At 42.7% G+C, this 15,614-nt stretch overlaps 4 protein-coding genes across 14 annotated transcripts in view; 2 read left to right on the top strand and 2 right to left on the bottom strand.

Annotated features, from left to right (window-relative positions):
- Positions 1–2,516, top strand: part of LOC131104650 (IQ motif and SEC7 domain-containing protein 1-like) — a 104,770-nt gene extending 102,254 nt beyond the window's left edge. For 5 of the 6 annotated variants that reach the window (XM_058052050.2, XM_058052049.2, XM_058052052.2 and 2 more), the window contains one exon: positions 152–2,516. In XM_058052050.2, the coding sequence (XP_057908033.2) occupies positions 152–691 (540 nt within the window). In that variant the 3' untranslated portion in view covers positions 692–2,516. The remainder of the gene's footprint in view (positions 1–151) is intronic. The other variant, XM_078796666.1, reaches the window with a different exon arrangement.
- A 3,065-nt stretch (positions 2,517–5,581) lies between these two features.
- On the top strand, positions 5,582–6,944 carry gp9 (glycoprotein IX platelet). Its single transcript, XM_058051900.2, has 2 exons — positions 5,582–5,737; positions 6,105–6,944. The coding sequence occupies exon 2, from the start codon at positions 6,106–6,108 to the stop codon at positions 6,829–6,831; it is 726 nt and encodes a 241-aa protein (XP_057907883.2). The 5' UTR covers positions 5,582–5,737; position 6,105; the 3' UTR covers positions 6,832–6,944.
- Positions 6,945–7,685: 741 nt separating this feature from the next.
- LOC131104350 (haloacid dehalogenase-like hydrolase domain-containing 5) lies at positions 7,686–11,241 on the bottom strand. Its single transcript, XM_058051421.2, has 8 exons — positions 11,008–11,241; positions 10,134–10,337; positions 9,944–10,056; positions 9,763–9,856; positions 9,425–9,458; positions 8,990–9,164; positions 8,724–8,912; positions 7,686–8,135 (listed from the first exon to the last, which is right to left on the bottom strand). The coding sequence occupies exons 1-8, from the start codon at positions 11,119–11,121 to the stop codon at positions 7,739–7,741; spliced, it is 1,320 nt and encodes a 439-aa protein (XP_057907404.2). The 5' UTR covers positions 11,122–11,241; the 3' UTR covers positions 7,686–7,738.
- A 640-nt stretch (positions 11,242–11,881) lies between these two features.
- cnbpa (CCHC-type zinc finger, nucleic acid binding protein a) lies at positions 11,882–15,138 on the bottom strand. 6 transcript variants are annotated; one of them, XM_058051439.2, is made up of 6 exons: positions 14,990–15,084; positions 14,048–14,110; positions 13,467–13,587; positions 13,252–13,317; positions 12,950–13,148; positions 11,882–12,870 (listed from the first exon to the last, which is right to left on the bottom strand). In XM_058051439.2, the coding sequence occupies exons 3-6, from the start codon at positions 13,582–13,584 to the stop codon at positions 12,753–12,755; spliced, it is 501 nt and encodes a 166-aa protein (XP_057907422.1). In that variant the 5' UTR covers positions 13,585–13,587; positions 14,048–14,110; positions 14,990–15,084; the 3' UTR covers positions 11,882–12,752. The 6 variants fall into 6 exon arrangements, with proteins under 6 accessions (XP_057907422.1, XP_057907425.1, XP_057907421.1 ...); XM_058051442.2 differs by having other exon boundaries at positions 13,473–13,587; XM_058051438.2 differs by lacking the exon at positions 14,048–14,110 and having other exon boundaries at positions 14,990–15,138.
- Between the last annotated feature and the right edge of the window lie 476 nt (positions 15,139–15,614).

Below are 15,614 nucleotides of genomic sequence, written 5' to 3'. Positions count from 1 at the left end.
TTTGGAATTGGTGCAAGCATACCATGAAGACATTTTAGTTTCCATTTGCATGCCCTATACAACATTTTGCTACTTGAAATAAGAACAGTTTTGCACACAGCTGCCGTGCGTCAAGTCTGATGGACATGCTGTTACCTTTTTCCCTCCGCAGGGGTCCATCATTAGCAGCCCCCACACGCGCCGAAGAGCCACCACCCCACGTGAGGGCGCACCTCGCGAACATCCCTCCCTTCCCAACTCGGCGTCCACCTCCATTCTCGGCTCCCTGTTTGGCGGCAAAAGAGGCAAACCATCCGGCCAGATCCACGGCCCCATCCCCCCGCCTGGCCACCCGACCCTCATATCCCACAAGCCTCACCCGACCAACCTGCATCACACGGCACAGGTGGTGCACTCCGTGCAGGTTCAGCACCACGGACACCACCCGCAGTACTGCCAAGTCCCGCAGAACCCGCCCCCTTACCACCACCACCACCATTACCACCCCCCGCCTCACACGCAGTACCACAAGCACCCCGCCTACTCCTCACACGCGCTCCAACACGGCCACACGCAGCACGGCCACTACAGCCAGCATTCCCATCACGCCTCCCACCCCCAGCACGCCCCCCACCACCACAGCACCCAGCAGGCGGGCGCAGCACCCGGCGGACCCAAACCCAAACACAGTGGCATCAGCACTGTAGTCTGATGACGCTGCCGACATGGCGAGGACGGCACCACAACGGAGAGGACTGTTTCTGACACCAAAGGGACTGACAGCGCGACTCTTATGGCCTGTCCACTGTGTTTTACTGCTGCTGCCATGGAAACCACCTGCAGGCACTGTTTCACCTCCACGTCCAACCAGTTAGCAGGATGGACTTTTGGACTCCAGTTTCCCACCAGGGGCCTTTTATTTCTAGTTTGTCTGATTCTGGGCTGCCCGGGCCTTTCTCTCCTTTCAGCAGGGTTCCAGAGGACGGCTGGGTCTGTACAGGAAGATGCCCGATGTTCTCCACACACACACACAAACCGCCGGGCTGCCGCCCTCCTATAATCGGGAGGAAATACAACCACGCACGACAATGGCGTACATTGTTCTGCACAGCTTTTTCGGTTTGCAAGTCACATAGATGCTATTGGTCCTTGCCTCCGATAGAGCTCACCTGTAGTAAAAATATAATCATTTGACTTCAAATCTGAGGAGTCCTATTAGTTCTAGTGCTGTATTTACTGTAGATGACAGCTGTACGTGTTGTCTCCTAGCGCTCATACATAAATGTGCCAATTATTAATGCATAATCTATTTAGTCAAAGACTTCCTGTACAGTATATTGTGCGTAAAGTCATTTGTAAGATTATACTTACAATTATTATTATCAGCAAAAACATTCATCAGTATTATACTGACTCTGGGGTAGCAGGATGTGGACACGGTGAAATCGAACTTAAGTTTGGCCTTTCCGCGAAGTCGTCTGGAGTTGGCAACTGTTGCATTTATACAACGTCCAAATTAGTCGTTATAGTCGAATATTAGTCGAATATTTTTTGAAGTGGAGGTGAAGCGTTGATTGCACAGCACACAATAAGCAACAGCTGCCTTCTCCACTCATTAATCCCCAACTAATCCTGCTTTAACTCACCAATATGTTATTGCGAGTGACTCAAATCAGTTCTTACAGAGTGAAGTATTTCTTTTTCATTTCTTTATCATATGTGCAATATCTTTGTACTGATTAGGAACAAGCAAGGCGCCCCTCTTATTTATTTATCTTGAGTTTCCTTGGCCCCCCTCTGTTGAAATTAATGTTAATGCTCGCTGCAGGCTCGGAGCCCGGTGGAATGTCTAGTAAGTGATTTTTGCATGTACTGTTATTGATGTGAGGCTATCCTCTGCACATTGTATAACAAATCAGTGTTACCATAGCGAGTTTAAGTGCAATCATGTTCCCAAACGCTGACTTGTACTGAGAGTGGAAGTCTTGTTGTCCAGGATGAGATTCAGGTGATAGATCAATTTTTTTTTTCCATTTAGGAATACATATATATATAAATACTTACAAGGTGAAGAAAGAGAGGAATGTGTGTATATATTTTAATAAAGGAATATACTTCTTCTTGGACTGAACAGAAATATTTTGCTGGATAAGCACATATTAAAAAAAAATTTTTTTTTTTTTTCAAGAAATGCAGTTATACCGCAGAAATGTAAACTGAACTGGGAATATGTAAAGAATAACTTTATACATTCTACAAATAAGAGTCTATTCTAGTGTGCACATTGGTGACTGTAGGCAATTTGTTCCAATATTCAGGTTGTACATGTATTTTAAGAGTCACAAAGAAAAATCCATGGCCATCAATCAGGCTTCCAGCTTTCTCCTCATGTGGAAGGTTCTCACATATCACATGTAGGACATGAATGTGTCTTTTTGTTGACTTCTATGTTTTTCCTATAAGTCGGACCCTCGAGTCCCGTTCATGTTTTGATACGTGTTGTCTCCAGTCGTTTCTATGTGAGAGGGAACCCCCCCCAACAATGCACTGCATGGATCTGATGCATCACATGTCCTATTCACTGTGAGCTGATGGGAAAAAATGAAAAAAGTCAAACTATTTTTTTTTTTTATTATTGTTTCATTTTTTTTATGGTTTGGAGTTTGCCAATGTTGCTGTGTTCTTGCTGTGTTTTTGGTGTCAGGCTGGTTAATATTGAAGCTCAGCATGCATTTCATCAACAAAGCCATTGTGTACATGACAAACAAAGAACATTGCACTTCCTTCGCTGAGGGCTTTCATTGTGTAAACATGAGATGTGGATGTGCAAACTGCTCGGAAGGAGGATTTATCTGTACGGACGGTGTAAAGGGACCAAAATGGCGGTGAAAAAGAAAGCTGTACATAGTGTGAATATGATCCATGCTCTCGTATTCTGATCAAGATGTACAGACATCACCTCATGGAGTGAGTGAGAGCTGAACATATCAACTGCCATTTGCTGTAGACATCAAAAAGCAGACTGTTAGAAAAGTTAGCTGCCACTGACGTCATGCTCCTTACATAAACACACACACATTGTGCACTCAGACATATGCATCTCACTGCAAGCTCAGTCTGTCGTGAGACTCATTAAAAGAAAAAAAACTAAAAAAGGAAACCACAAGAATGGCCTCATTTATGTGTGCATTCTGTTTGTACAGTGAGTAGTGAGTCAGTAAGACCCCAGTTATTGTAAAACTTTCAACTGTGACAATGTTGAGAACGCAAAATAAACAAATATATGACTTATGGTAGGAATCTTGTCTTTTTTTTTTAACCTACACACTTGTGACGCAAGGATCCATGACGTAAAATCTGAAATCATCCCTCATTTATTGCGGTTAATTGGTTACAAATCTGACCGAACAACATCACTTTTCACTTACAAAAATGTATATGAACTCAACTTTGAATTCATTCATTCATTTTCTACCGCTTTTCCTCGCGGGGGTGCTGGAGCCTATCCCAGCTGTCTTCAGGCGTGAGGCGGGGTACACCCTGGACTGGTCGCCAGCCAATCACAGGGCACATATAGACAAACAACCATTCACACTCACATTCATACCTATGGACAATTTGGAGTGGCCAATTAACCTAGCATGTTTTTGGAATGTAGGAGGAAACCGGAGTACCCGGAGAAAACCCACGCATGCACGGGGAGAACATGCAAACTCCACACAGAGATGGCCGAGGGTGGAATTGAACCCTGGTCCTCCTAGCTGTGAGGTCTGCGTGCTAACCACTAGACCGCCGTGCTGCCTCAACTTTGAATTTTCAACATTAAAATGGTGAACTATTCAAATGTAAACTCTGTGAATTGAACTTTGATCCAGTTCATGGGAACAATGAACTGATTAGAGTCCCCTAGACATGAAATAACACCCCTATAGTCACCTTTACACTCATATTGTCCAATATAATAGATATATTAAAATAAGAGATAATATAGACTGTCATTGGGAGATTTCCTTGTTTCTTTTAATGTTTTATTGCCAACATGAACGCCAATATGCGTGCTCCATTCCAACACAGAACACCGTTAAGGTCACTTTAGCAGTGAGGTGCATTCATGAACATCAGTGTGAGGGACCTGCCAATCCTCTCTCACTGATCAGGTGTGTGCCCCACCTACACACTGTCATGTTTAGTCGTTAGTACTTTAATTATATTTGTTTACCATTTAAGTTGTTTAATTGCCAATTTAGTTGGTTAGTTTTTCATATAGAAGTCATTGCTTTTGTTTCTCATCGGTTTCTCCTTTCTTTGAGGTGATTGGTCGGGGCACAAGCATGGAGGCGGGCCCATGTGAGTGCAGGCCAGAGGCATACAATCACCTTGATTGGACTCTCCCAAGTGTCACCTGGAAAAGGGGGGTGGGTTAACCGGGTAGTTTCTGGATAAAGGTAGTTAAATGTAATATAGTGGTTAAAATGTATACAGAAATTGGAACTTAAGTGTGGTAATATTGAAAGGCTTTTGTAACCTAAAGGAAGGGTGTTGAAAGTGTAAATATGGTACTTTTTAGATAAATTGCCTCACCCTCTCATTGGGGAATTATGGTTGGCCTTTCACTGGTAAAAAGGGGCTGGGTCAATTGTTGTTCAGGGGGCCTTTTGTGTGTGCTGGGGGAAGTATTGTTGGACTGTCTGGTGAACTAAACTTGGCACTTGGTGTGTGTTTCAGAGGCTATGGCTATCCTGATCCTATATTATTTAATCTATTATAATAATAATATTTGGTAATGGCAATGGTTTTATTTCATTTGAACATGCATCAGATTACAATTGAATGCATCCCATAATCAGTTCACAGTTCCACATGTCCAAAAGGAGTAGGAAGAAGCAAAGCTTATTAAATCCTACCCCTCCATCTGGTACTTTTACAATCAGTAACTGTTACATTTGTTCACTTCCTGCTTTCCATAATACAGTTTAAGGGGTTTTTGTTTTTTTTTTAATAATGCACCTCGTACCGCAGTACAAGGTGATATGACCATCCAATTACATAATGGGTACCATAGTAACCATAGTAAGTGTCAATATAGTGATATATATAGCACATCATGACTGGTACATGGTGTGTATTTTAAGATATTATTAGTAGAATATTTTAAGTTTGTATTTGAAGTCCATATTTTATTTTAGTGTTTGTTTTTTTTTTTACCTATTTATCTTGTTGAGATTTAATTTTTGCAGTCTAGTATAATGAAATGCTTATATCCACTAGAGGGCGGTGCTAGTACGCCCCCTGTAGGTGAAAACCACAACCACAAGGACTCTGTGTGTTTATTGAATTACTCTTGTCTACCTTCATAACTTCCCATATTACAATTTCCATAATGATAAATTTAGAAGTTTCATAGCTTGCTTTATACTTGTATTTAAATTCAAATTAAGTATCAAGTATGTTGCCGTGTCCGTGTAGTAAGTGGAGGTCAAAGTCACTAATATATCACATAGTGACTGTGACTTGGGTATGAGTCCTTCTCATTGGCCCTCCTACTGTTTTTCAGAGATAGCTACTTATCTCATCCAAGCAGAGGGTTTCCCTTCATCGTTGAGCACTCATCACACTGCTGTTGTGTCAATAACGTTCATTAGCGTTGAATACTCCATAGATCAATGTAACACTGGACCCTAATGATAAATATAGGAGGATAATTCAAGGATGACCACCGGGATAATGAGTAACCTCACTGGTAATTTCACTCTAAAAGGTTTGTTACTTTTGGCTTGAAGTTAGTTTTATGCTTATTTTTAATACAATTGTTTCTCTTTATTATATACATATATACGTATATGCGCTATAGAATTGCTATAGAATCTTGTATAATTCTTTGAACACCTTAATACCAATACCTGCTGTTTTGACGTTTCAACCTACTGCTATACAAAGATATAGTGCTATCTACTACTTTGTTTACCCAAGTGTGATGCATGTCAAAGCTGGGTAGTATAATCTTTGTGAAGAAGTATATATTTTTTAAAATATCATCTTATTATTTCATAATGTGTGCATTTCTGCAAATGCCTTCCCCGGTTGGTGTGTGTGTGTCATGCAAACACGTTTTTGTCATCTTTCAGGATGCTCTCTGGTGCAGGATTAGCTCTCCTCCTGCTCTGGGCCACAATCACTATACCCTCTCTTGGTCAGGCCTGTCTGTGCACGAGTCTCCCGCCAACTGGTCTGCGAGTCAACTGCACCTCTCGTGACCTCGCGGCGTTGCCTCCTCTGCCGTCAGACACCACAGAACTCCTCATGCAGGACAACGGCCTCACCACCGTCCCCTCGGGCCTTTTCGACGGACTGGCGGGCCTCCAAAGAGTCTCTCTCTCTGGTAACCTTTTCCACTGTGACTGCGGCATTGAGTATTTGAGGAACTGGCTGCTAAGGAACAAGGCTGTGGTCTCTCAGGAGCCCACCTGCTCCAGTCCCACCTCTGTGGCTCAGAAAGCTATCAGTGAACTCACTGATGACTACTTTACCCAGTGCGCCCTGAGAGGATGCTATAGTAGCACTTACGTCATCGTCATGGGATTGTTGCTCTGCTGCCTCGTGGTTTTACTTGTTTGGAGCCTGAGACTTGCAAAAAACTGCACCTTTACGCTGCACATTGAGCAAAATCACCCGGTGCTCCATGCTGACTCTTTTAGTCCACTGAGGGGGAGACATGCGAGGATGCTGTCTGTCAGTGCAGATCGTCATCTTTGTACTGAGGATCTGGAAAGGTCTCCTGTCAACATGGAGTTGCTACCGCAAGTGTTGGACGTACTACACAAAAAACACAATATCAAGATAAAAGTTATCTGAGGGACCTATTACAACTCATGTCATGATAACACTACACAAATGCAACGTATTTATTATCCAAGGTTCACTTTGATGGAATAAAAGCTTATTTTGGCAATAAATGCAATGTTAAAGGACCATTCAAGAATCATCTTTAACATTATTTATCATCCCGTCCCCAAAATGCCCATACCTTCACACCACTCAATAATTATATAGATACACGTATGATAAAACACAACAACACACAAATGTTTGCAGTAATTCTTTATATTTTCTTGACTTACAGTATTTACAATGAGTGAAACACTACATGTGGTCAAATAGAGCATTAAAAGCTTGCTTTTTGCAAAATACAAAAATAAAATTGGAGTAAGCATGTGGTATGTAACAACATACAACGAAATAATGGCATGTTGGGAAAATGGTCACAATAAACACGAATACTGGTCAAGTGTTTTACAACTATGCACAATGCAGTACTGATTGAAGACTACTGTATATTGCACAGCCAATAGTTTGTTCATACAGTACAAATACTCTCATTCATGCATAGATTTTTCAAGGGAAAAACACATAAACAATTGAAACACTATAAAGGTGGCCTCCAAAGAACAAGGTCCACCATTTGAAAAGCTTTATAAAACCAGTGGGGGGGGGGACTTGTAACAAATACAGAATGACCTCACGTTTCTGCACGCCAATATGGTCTAAAAATATTTAACAGGGTAACATAAGGCAGTTTGAAAAAATAAAAACAAGCGCCTCACAAAAGCAATATAAAAGATCAGCTGACTGTCACATAAACTGGGCATTTTTTTTTCCAATTTCAATGTTTAGAAGACTAAAAGCCCTAAAAGGGGGGGGGGGGGGGGGGTTGAACAGGACGCACAGTGTATCAAGAGAAGAGTCCATCCTCCCTCCGTTTCTACTGAGGCACAAACTTTTCTTGCTCGAAAACGAGCTCGACAGCCTCGGCCACATCGTGCACAATATGACCTGGTTCCACCAGTGCGGGGTCGAAGCGGAAGTCCCGGTGGCCATGGAACACTGTTTCCTTGATGCAGCGGCTGGCGTCAGACGGCACCTCTGCTTTGGGGTTGTAGACGCCTGTGCACACAAGGACCGATTTACAGGAGGTGGCGGCGGGTAATGCCAGCTCGCTCTCCCACAGGTTGTCCACCTCCTCTTCTGTGGGCACTGTGGTGGTGGAGCCGGTGGCGGCTGCCAGCTTGGCAATGGCTTTGGGGTTCTTTCTCGCGCTTCTCTCCTCCAGGTAGCGATTGTACAGGTTAGCTCCGTAGATGTCAGTCATGAGGTTATCCCTGGGAGCAATAGACAGAAATCAGTCCACCAATGGGATAACAGTAATTTCATTCATTCATTCATTCATTTTCTACCGCTTTTTCCTCACGAGGGTCGCGGGGGTGCTGGTGCCTATCCCAGCTATCTTCGGGCGAGAGGCGGGGTACACCCTGGACTGGTCGCCAGCCAATCACAGGGCACATATAGACAAACAACCATTCACACTCACATTCATACCTATGGACAATTTGGAGTCAATTAACCTAGCATGTTTTTGGAATGTGGGAAAACCCACGCATGCACGGGGAGAACATGCAAACTCCACACAGAGATGGCAGAGGGTGGAATCGAACAAATCCAACCCTGGTCCTCCTAGCTATGAGGTCTGCGTGCTAACCACTCGACCGCCGTGCCGCCCGACAGTAATTTCAATATAATTTAAATATACTTTTTTGTTGTAATTCAGCCACAGTGGAGGCTTTTCCAGGATGAAGCACCTTTTTAATATGGAATAATGACAAAATGTGTTTACATGAGTGCCTGTAGGCTGTTTAAAAGCACTTGTCTGGATTTGTCACTAAAAACATGTACAAGATAGTTTGTCTTACCCTATAGCATAGAGCGAAGTGATGGGACATTCCCATTGCCTCTGCAAGGCCTGCCCACGAATGAGGTACTCAGCAAAATGGTAGGTCAGCTCACTTGGTTTTCCCATCAGAGCCTCATACTTGAGGTCTTTCCCGGTTATCTTCTTGTAGATATTCTCTAAGCACACCAGAAAAGTGCCATGTCCAAACCTGAGATAAAATGTGGAGAGGAAATGATGAATGTTGCAACTTTTGCCGCTTATATGTGAGCGGCATCGCCACTTTACCGTGGAGAATGTGCCTCGGCCATCCACATCAGGTCCATATTGCAGGCCAGTAAGGGTAGGTGAGGTGTGTTTTGGGTCTTGTGAACGCTACTGAGATTGCCGTTGGTCATTAAAACGTCAATGATGAGCTGCAGATTGGTCTCCCATCGAATCGGCTCCCCAAAGAGAACCACAGCTGTGGATGGCATTGGATCAATTTAAACACTCTAATGGTGTATATACCAAGAAATTTCACTATCATGCAACAGGCCAATTAAAGGCTCACTGGGTTTTTTATTTCATGTGCTGATGAGGGTGTGTATAAAAAATGTATGATATAGAGCCTTTTTAATTTTACAATATGTTTACAAGAGTCAATATAAATAAAAATATATTCTAATTTATTGCGCTGCACCTGTGCGTACATAGGCTTTTTCCTCAGAGAAGAGTACTCACCTTCAACCTTGGGAAGGTTGCCTACAGGATTGGACTGCAATGAAAGGAATGAAACATGTTCTTTTCAGCAACACTTATACGAGCAACTACTTGCAGTTACTGCCGTGCAGTTTTGACTTGCCTAAACCTGATTTGTAATTCATACATACAGAATTTATAAGGACTGTTTACAGATTCCCCTAGAGTTGTGTAATGCAGTGGTCCGCCATTATTTTTGTCAGACAGACCATTTTTCTCCCTCCCCACAATTTGTAATACTATCGAGAACCTGTAATGTTAGTTCTGAGACAACATTGTTCTCCCTAATATAAACCAGTGTAGCATCAACATGGTCTCACCGGTAGTTTGGGTCTCCTGTTGTGGTCCACCATGTCCAGAAGTGGGAATGATTCCCTCAGCATGTCAACACTTATGACGTTATTGAAACCAAGACTGGAAAAGAGGGTGTTAATTAAGGATCATGCAATTGAAATGAGACCTATTTAAATAATTTACAAGCAAAAGAAGAATGAAGGATACTTTTTAGCAATTTCCAAAACTGGTCCTTGTCCTGACACAAGCACACACTTGTCATGGAACTTCTTGAACATCCTCAAAGGGCTATGGGACATGATGACTTGATCTTGAGTGATCTATAACATAGATGTTTAACATCTATAAATGGATTACACTAACACACACTAAGTTTAATTTACACATAACAACTCACCGGTACTCCGAGGATGTGCGAGAGCTGGTCTGCTTTCTTTTGTCTGAGGCAATTTCCTGCATTTGTCACAAAAACTACTGGCACCACAAACTGTCCCCGAGAATCCACCAATTTCTCAAAGGCCTTTTTGGCAGCTGGGATTGGCATCCTTCCCCGGACAAGCACGCCATCAATGTCGAACAACAAGCCGAACTTTGGCTGGGGCTGAGGGAAAAAGATGGATACAATTTTGACCACTAAACAAAAGATAACGGACTCAAACAAGACACATATTCATAGATATGTTGCCACATAGTTGTAAAACACCAGCTTTAGGGAGGGGATTTAACTGTACTTAAGTTGTGTAAATATGAATAAGACACTACAAAATCACAACACCCCCATATTAAACTCATTAGCGGTAACTAGCAATGTGAGGTTTACATATTATATCACCATTTAATACTGCATATCAGCATATTTAGTCAGGGAATGTGGTCAAGAATATGTGTGTGTAAACATGTCTGACTTAGTGACTGCAGCTTACTCTATTTATTGTTATCAATGTATTATTATTAGTAACTGAAGAAGAATGACACATTTATTGTGCATGTTGTCAAATAACTTGAATATCCCATTGGCCTTTTGTTGGTGTGTGGGAAAGATGCAATGAAAGCAAACTGTGAATAAATAACACTCTTGTTTATCCCATCGGGGGGGAAAACAGGCTGTGACATGGTGGCCCCTTTTGTGTGACCATCATGCAGATTTTAAACAATGAACGCAGAGTCATTTTGACACTGAAGGAATTGAACACATAATCCCAGAAGTGCCTTGACAACAAGGGAATTGTTTTCCTATACTGAGCCCAGCTCAACAGCCCCTCCAACCGTACCTTGCTATTAGTTCCGCAAAACCCACACCGAGAACCGACAACCGCAGAGGTTGTCCTGATGTGCCGGCTTCCCCCGGAGCACAGGCCCCGGTACAACGGAAGGAGTCCCCTCATTTTAGCGACGCCTCCGCGACCAAAAGGAATAACCGAGCCCCGAATGAGCCGGCTGGCTCCGGCCGATTGTTTTCTCGACTGATGTTCTCTGCCTGGTCTCTGTGACTGGGCGAGACAACGTGACGTCACGTGACGCTACGTAATGACGTCAGAGAAGGAGGGTCCACCGCTGCAGCTGCAAAACTGAAAGCCCCGCTGCCATTTTAAGACACCCAGGCAAGATTACATTTCTTGCTATTAAAGCAACTCAATATATGACACGATAGTGTAGCGTAAAAAGTCCCTGCTTACCAAAACATTCGACTGCCACGGCCAACGCTTATTTACCACTGCAGAATTCATATTTAGCAACTGCCTTTAATAGCCATCCCTCGCGACCAAGGTTCTCCATTTTACTGCTTCTCGTTTGCCGCAGGGAAGCAGATGGAATTTGACTGGTAACCCGAGTCGTTTGCGTCGATGCTGCAGGGTCCACTTACATGCTCTATGGAGCATCCTGCCTGTACAAAAGCGGTTGACAGCGTGTGTACAAACACTGCTGGTTTGAATACTAAACTAATGCATAAACGGTGGTTCTTAGGGTCTAGTGAAAGTGACCTACATGGATATTTTATCTGGTATAGACTACACTTTCAGCTAATACATCAAAGTAGGCCAAATACTTCCAAGTATTCAAATGACATTTCTCACACAACACCAACCACAATTTCAATATTCAGCTCTTAGACTGCAAAAAATAATGCACTCGTGTGACAATTAATTCAGACAATGTTCTCCCCGTGCTCCTCCAGCTTTATTGATAGTTTAAAATTACATTTCTATTTTCTAGGACATCAGTTGCACTTTCCTTCCGACTTAAAAACTGAGTACAAGCAAATGGTATTTATACAGTAGTCTAAGTGATATTGTACAAAAATAACATTTTGATTTCTGTGAAAACATCTCATTCCGAAATAACTCCAAATTCTGCTGATCTTACGACTAGACATGGTGTTTTAATTTTGCCAAGGTAAAAAGAAAAATAATTCCAAAGCCATTTTTAAAGGAAATATCTACCTTGGACAACCAAGTGACTTTTAAATTGTAAACAGATTTTCTATAAAAGAAGTTGTTTCTTTTAATACCTCCAAAATGTTGTATCTTCACAAGAGAACATGTCGTTTGTAGGTGCCCACTTTGCTGCGTGTAGGGCTGAAATGTATCATGATATGAACTGTTTCCACGTCGTTCTCCCTTGGCCAACTCATCGCACTAAAACCAAAATAACCATACATGGAAGTTCGGTTTCCATTTACTCCCTTCTTTTATCTCTTGACAAGAGACTCACTTCCACAAGCTCAGAGGTCCTATAGATTCCCATGTTTAGTCCCATTTCTTCTCTGATCACCAGTGGCTTGGAAAGGGGGGTTCTTTAACAAAGCATTATACATAACACCGCTACCAAACTAAAACATTTTTGTATTGAATGCAGAAAGATTTTTTTTCACCCCTTTCATTGTATTACATGTCGAGAGGCTCACTGGCCTGGGACTAGCCTCTGTTAGCCAACCGTTGGCCAGTGAAGAGGATTCAGAGAAAATAATACAACCAACCATCAATCTGAAAAAAGGAGGGGCAACAGAGGGCACTGATTATGCGGTGGCTTCGATGGTGCACTCTTTTGCCAGGTGGCCTGCCTTTCCACAGTTGTAGCAGTTGGTCTCGCTGGATTTGCTGCAATGCACTGCGACGTGACCAATCTCACCACACCTGCGGGCGACAACCGCTGCATTAGAGTCGAGTGAAAGTTAAAATAAGACCGGCAACAGGACAGGTAGCCAACACTTACCTGTAACATTTCACCTTGTCACAAAGCTTCTGGATGTGGCCAAAGCCGCCGCAGGAGTAGCACTTCTGCTCGTTGGCGTGGTCGCAGTCACGGGCCATGTGACCAGCCTTACCGCAGGTGTAGCACAGCTGCTCCCTCTCCTTTTTGGGCTCCTTGCAGTCACGAGAAATGTGGCCACTCCTGTGGCAGTTGTAGCATGCTGAGGAGGCAGGGGACGAGGGGAAAAAAAAGGTAAAAAGTGCTTCCCAAATGTTGACTTTTGTGGAGCTTCTGCATGTCAAAAGCTAAGAAGCAATGCTCACCATCCTCAGTTTGCTCACATTCCCTTGCTATGTGTCCTTGGTCTCCACACCGATAGCAGAACGTCTCTGTAGCGACATATACAGATGAGTAAGAGGATACTAACCTGCAAGATCCATCTACTTTTGTTAACTTTTAACAGTAGCAAAGACACCTGGTCAGGTTAAAAATGTAATTCAAATCTGATGCTGGGTGTGGCCTAGATAGTATGTAGTACCCTTGCCTCGTCCCCTGCCTCGGGCACGTCCCCGTGGACCAGCGGCATTGGGGCAATGTTTAATCCAGTGCCCTGAACGGCCACATCCAAAGCACTCGCTGTTGCTGCTCATCTCCATTACCTGGAGAAGACATTGTGTCAATAATATCACTGCATACAGACACGCCAGGTTTACACAAAGGTTAATGTGGTTAAAATCTAGTAACATGTTACCCATTTTGATTGTAGAAATTGGCCAGTTTTGAATATAATACACAGAAGTGCAATACGAGTGCAGCACCTTGGGAAAATCTGTTTTAAGTTAGACCTTACATATTTACTCTTAATAAAAGCTATTGCTTTCCAAGCCGACTTTTAAACAGATGGTTTGAGTGACTTAAAAAGCTGGAAACATCCAACATAAAACCTACAGGACTGCTGATGTCCAACTACAACCATCATTATCAGGGAGCAAACAGCAACTGAGCGTCTGGCATGCTACATAGATTGGGTATGGGTTTTCTAATTTACTATCTAACCAAGGATGTAGTATTTTAGGATGAGGGCTTTGTCGGCATCTACAACTATTAAAACTAACTTACATAATGTTCTCAATGGAATCATGTGGTGATCGTCATTGGCCAAACTTCAGCTTGCTGACGGCGCTGAAGACATCAATTCAGGAAGAATGTAAGTTAATATGTAATCAAGCTCCTCATTTTAAGTACCTAAATGCTGACATTCGTTAAATGACGAGCGACCACGCTTTCACCGTCTTTTGTTGTCAAAGAGCAATGATGAACTTGTTGCGTCAAACTCCTCAGTTATGATACAGCGACCCTACTTAAACGTCACAAATGTAGCAACCATCAATTTACAGCCTCTATTATTTTCCAATGCTTGATGACGTGCGCTGCAAACTGCTACGACCAGCATGTCGTGGTCGAGTATTAAACGTGGACTGAAATATGAAAGTCGACGACATATCGGGACTAAAGTTGACTTGTTCACTTTTTAAAGCATCTGCGTGTCAGTTTGAACCATGAAAACAAGGCACTCGCGTTGGGCTAGAATTAAATACCAAAGGTTGAAGCTACGCTAACGTCGGCCTAGTCACGTTGATGTTGCTGCGCAGTCGCGAGACACCATAGCTTCATGCTAACCCACGCTAGCAAACCAGCGCACGATCACGACCAAGATGCACGATTCAGTCGACGATGGCACTCCAGTCTTCAATAAGAACAATGTTCCCACGACACAAATAGTAACAAGCCGCGATAACAAACAATTTTCATTTGGAATTTGTGGGAATATATAACTAAGAGGAAATTTCCCGCGCAGGGCAAACACACCAAAGTCGTTGGGACGGCCTACTATTAGCAGGCCCGAGGTCCCGATGCTCCATTGCTAAACTCAAACTAAACCGAGTGAACTGACAAAAAACAGCCTAATGTAGAAAAGTATCCCAGTCAATTACTTCTCATGCGTTGTACTTTCGACATCCGTTTGTACCCAATGTCTAGAAAAAATGCTTTATTGCTTACCTCGCTAGCTGTGAAGCACTGTGTGTGTGAGTGTGTGTTTACGCCTCCTTCTATGCGCTACATGCGGTGCGAGCAAGATTTCCTGAATTGTCATTCACAGTAACCAGTAAAAACCTGTGCAGTAATTGGTCGCCAGCTCAGGCCCCAACCAATCACATATGAGAATATCTGGACACCGCCTCTATGAATGAACCAATCACCGACCCAGAACTGCCCTTTCTTCCTTAAATTGACCAGCCTTGGTAACCTGTTTCATTTGAACTTAAAAAACGATGATGAAGTACATTGTAACTAACACATTTGCTCTGAATTTGTCACACTTCCTTAATATTGCAGACCCCATATTTATTGACAATATATTTCCTTATATATTTCCTTTATGAACAAAAAAATCCTGATAATAATAATAATGAGGTAATAAGTTAGTAAAAGGTGATGTCATTAAATTATGCCCATAATAGTGGTAGTGAGGTAAATAATGCATTTATATTTAACTGTCAAATAAAAAAAGTGCTTATTATATTATCTGCAACTGTTATAATACAATCCAATGAGGGCAGCCTGCATGCATCCATGCTAACTGGCCTGAGTGCTTAGTCAAAATCAATAAGAGGGAAAGATGCCT

This window comes from Doryrhamphus excisus, linkage group LG15, assembly GCF_037039965.1.
Source record: "Doryrhamphus excisus strain RoL-2023G ecotype Guam linkage group LG15, RoL_Dexc_Guam_v1.1, whole genome shotgun sequence".
NCBI lineage: Eukaryota > Metazoa > Chordata > Actinopteri > Syngnathiformes > Syngnathidae > Doryrhamphus > Doryrhamphus excisus.
The sequence above is the reverse complement of the archived record's forward strand: the minus strand, read 5'-3'. Positions and strand labels throughout refer to the sequence as shown.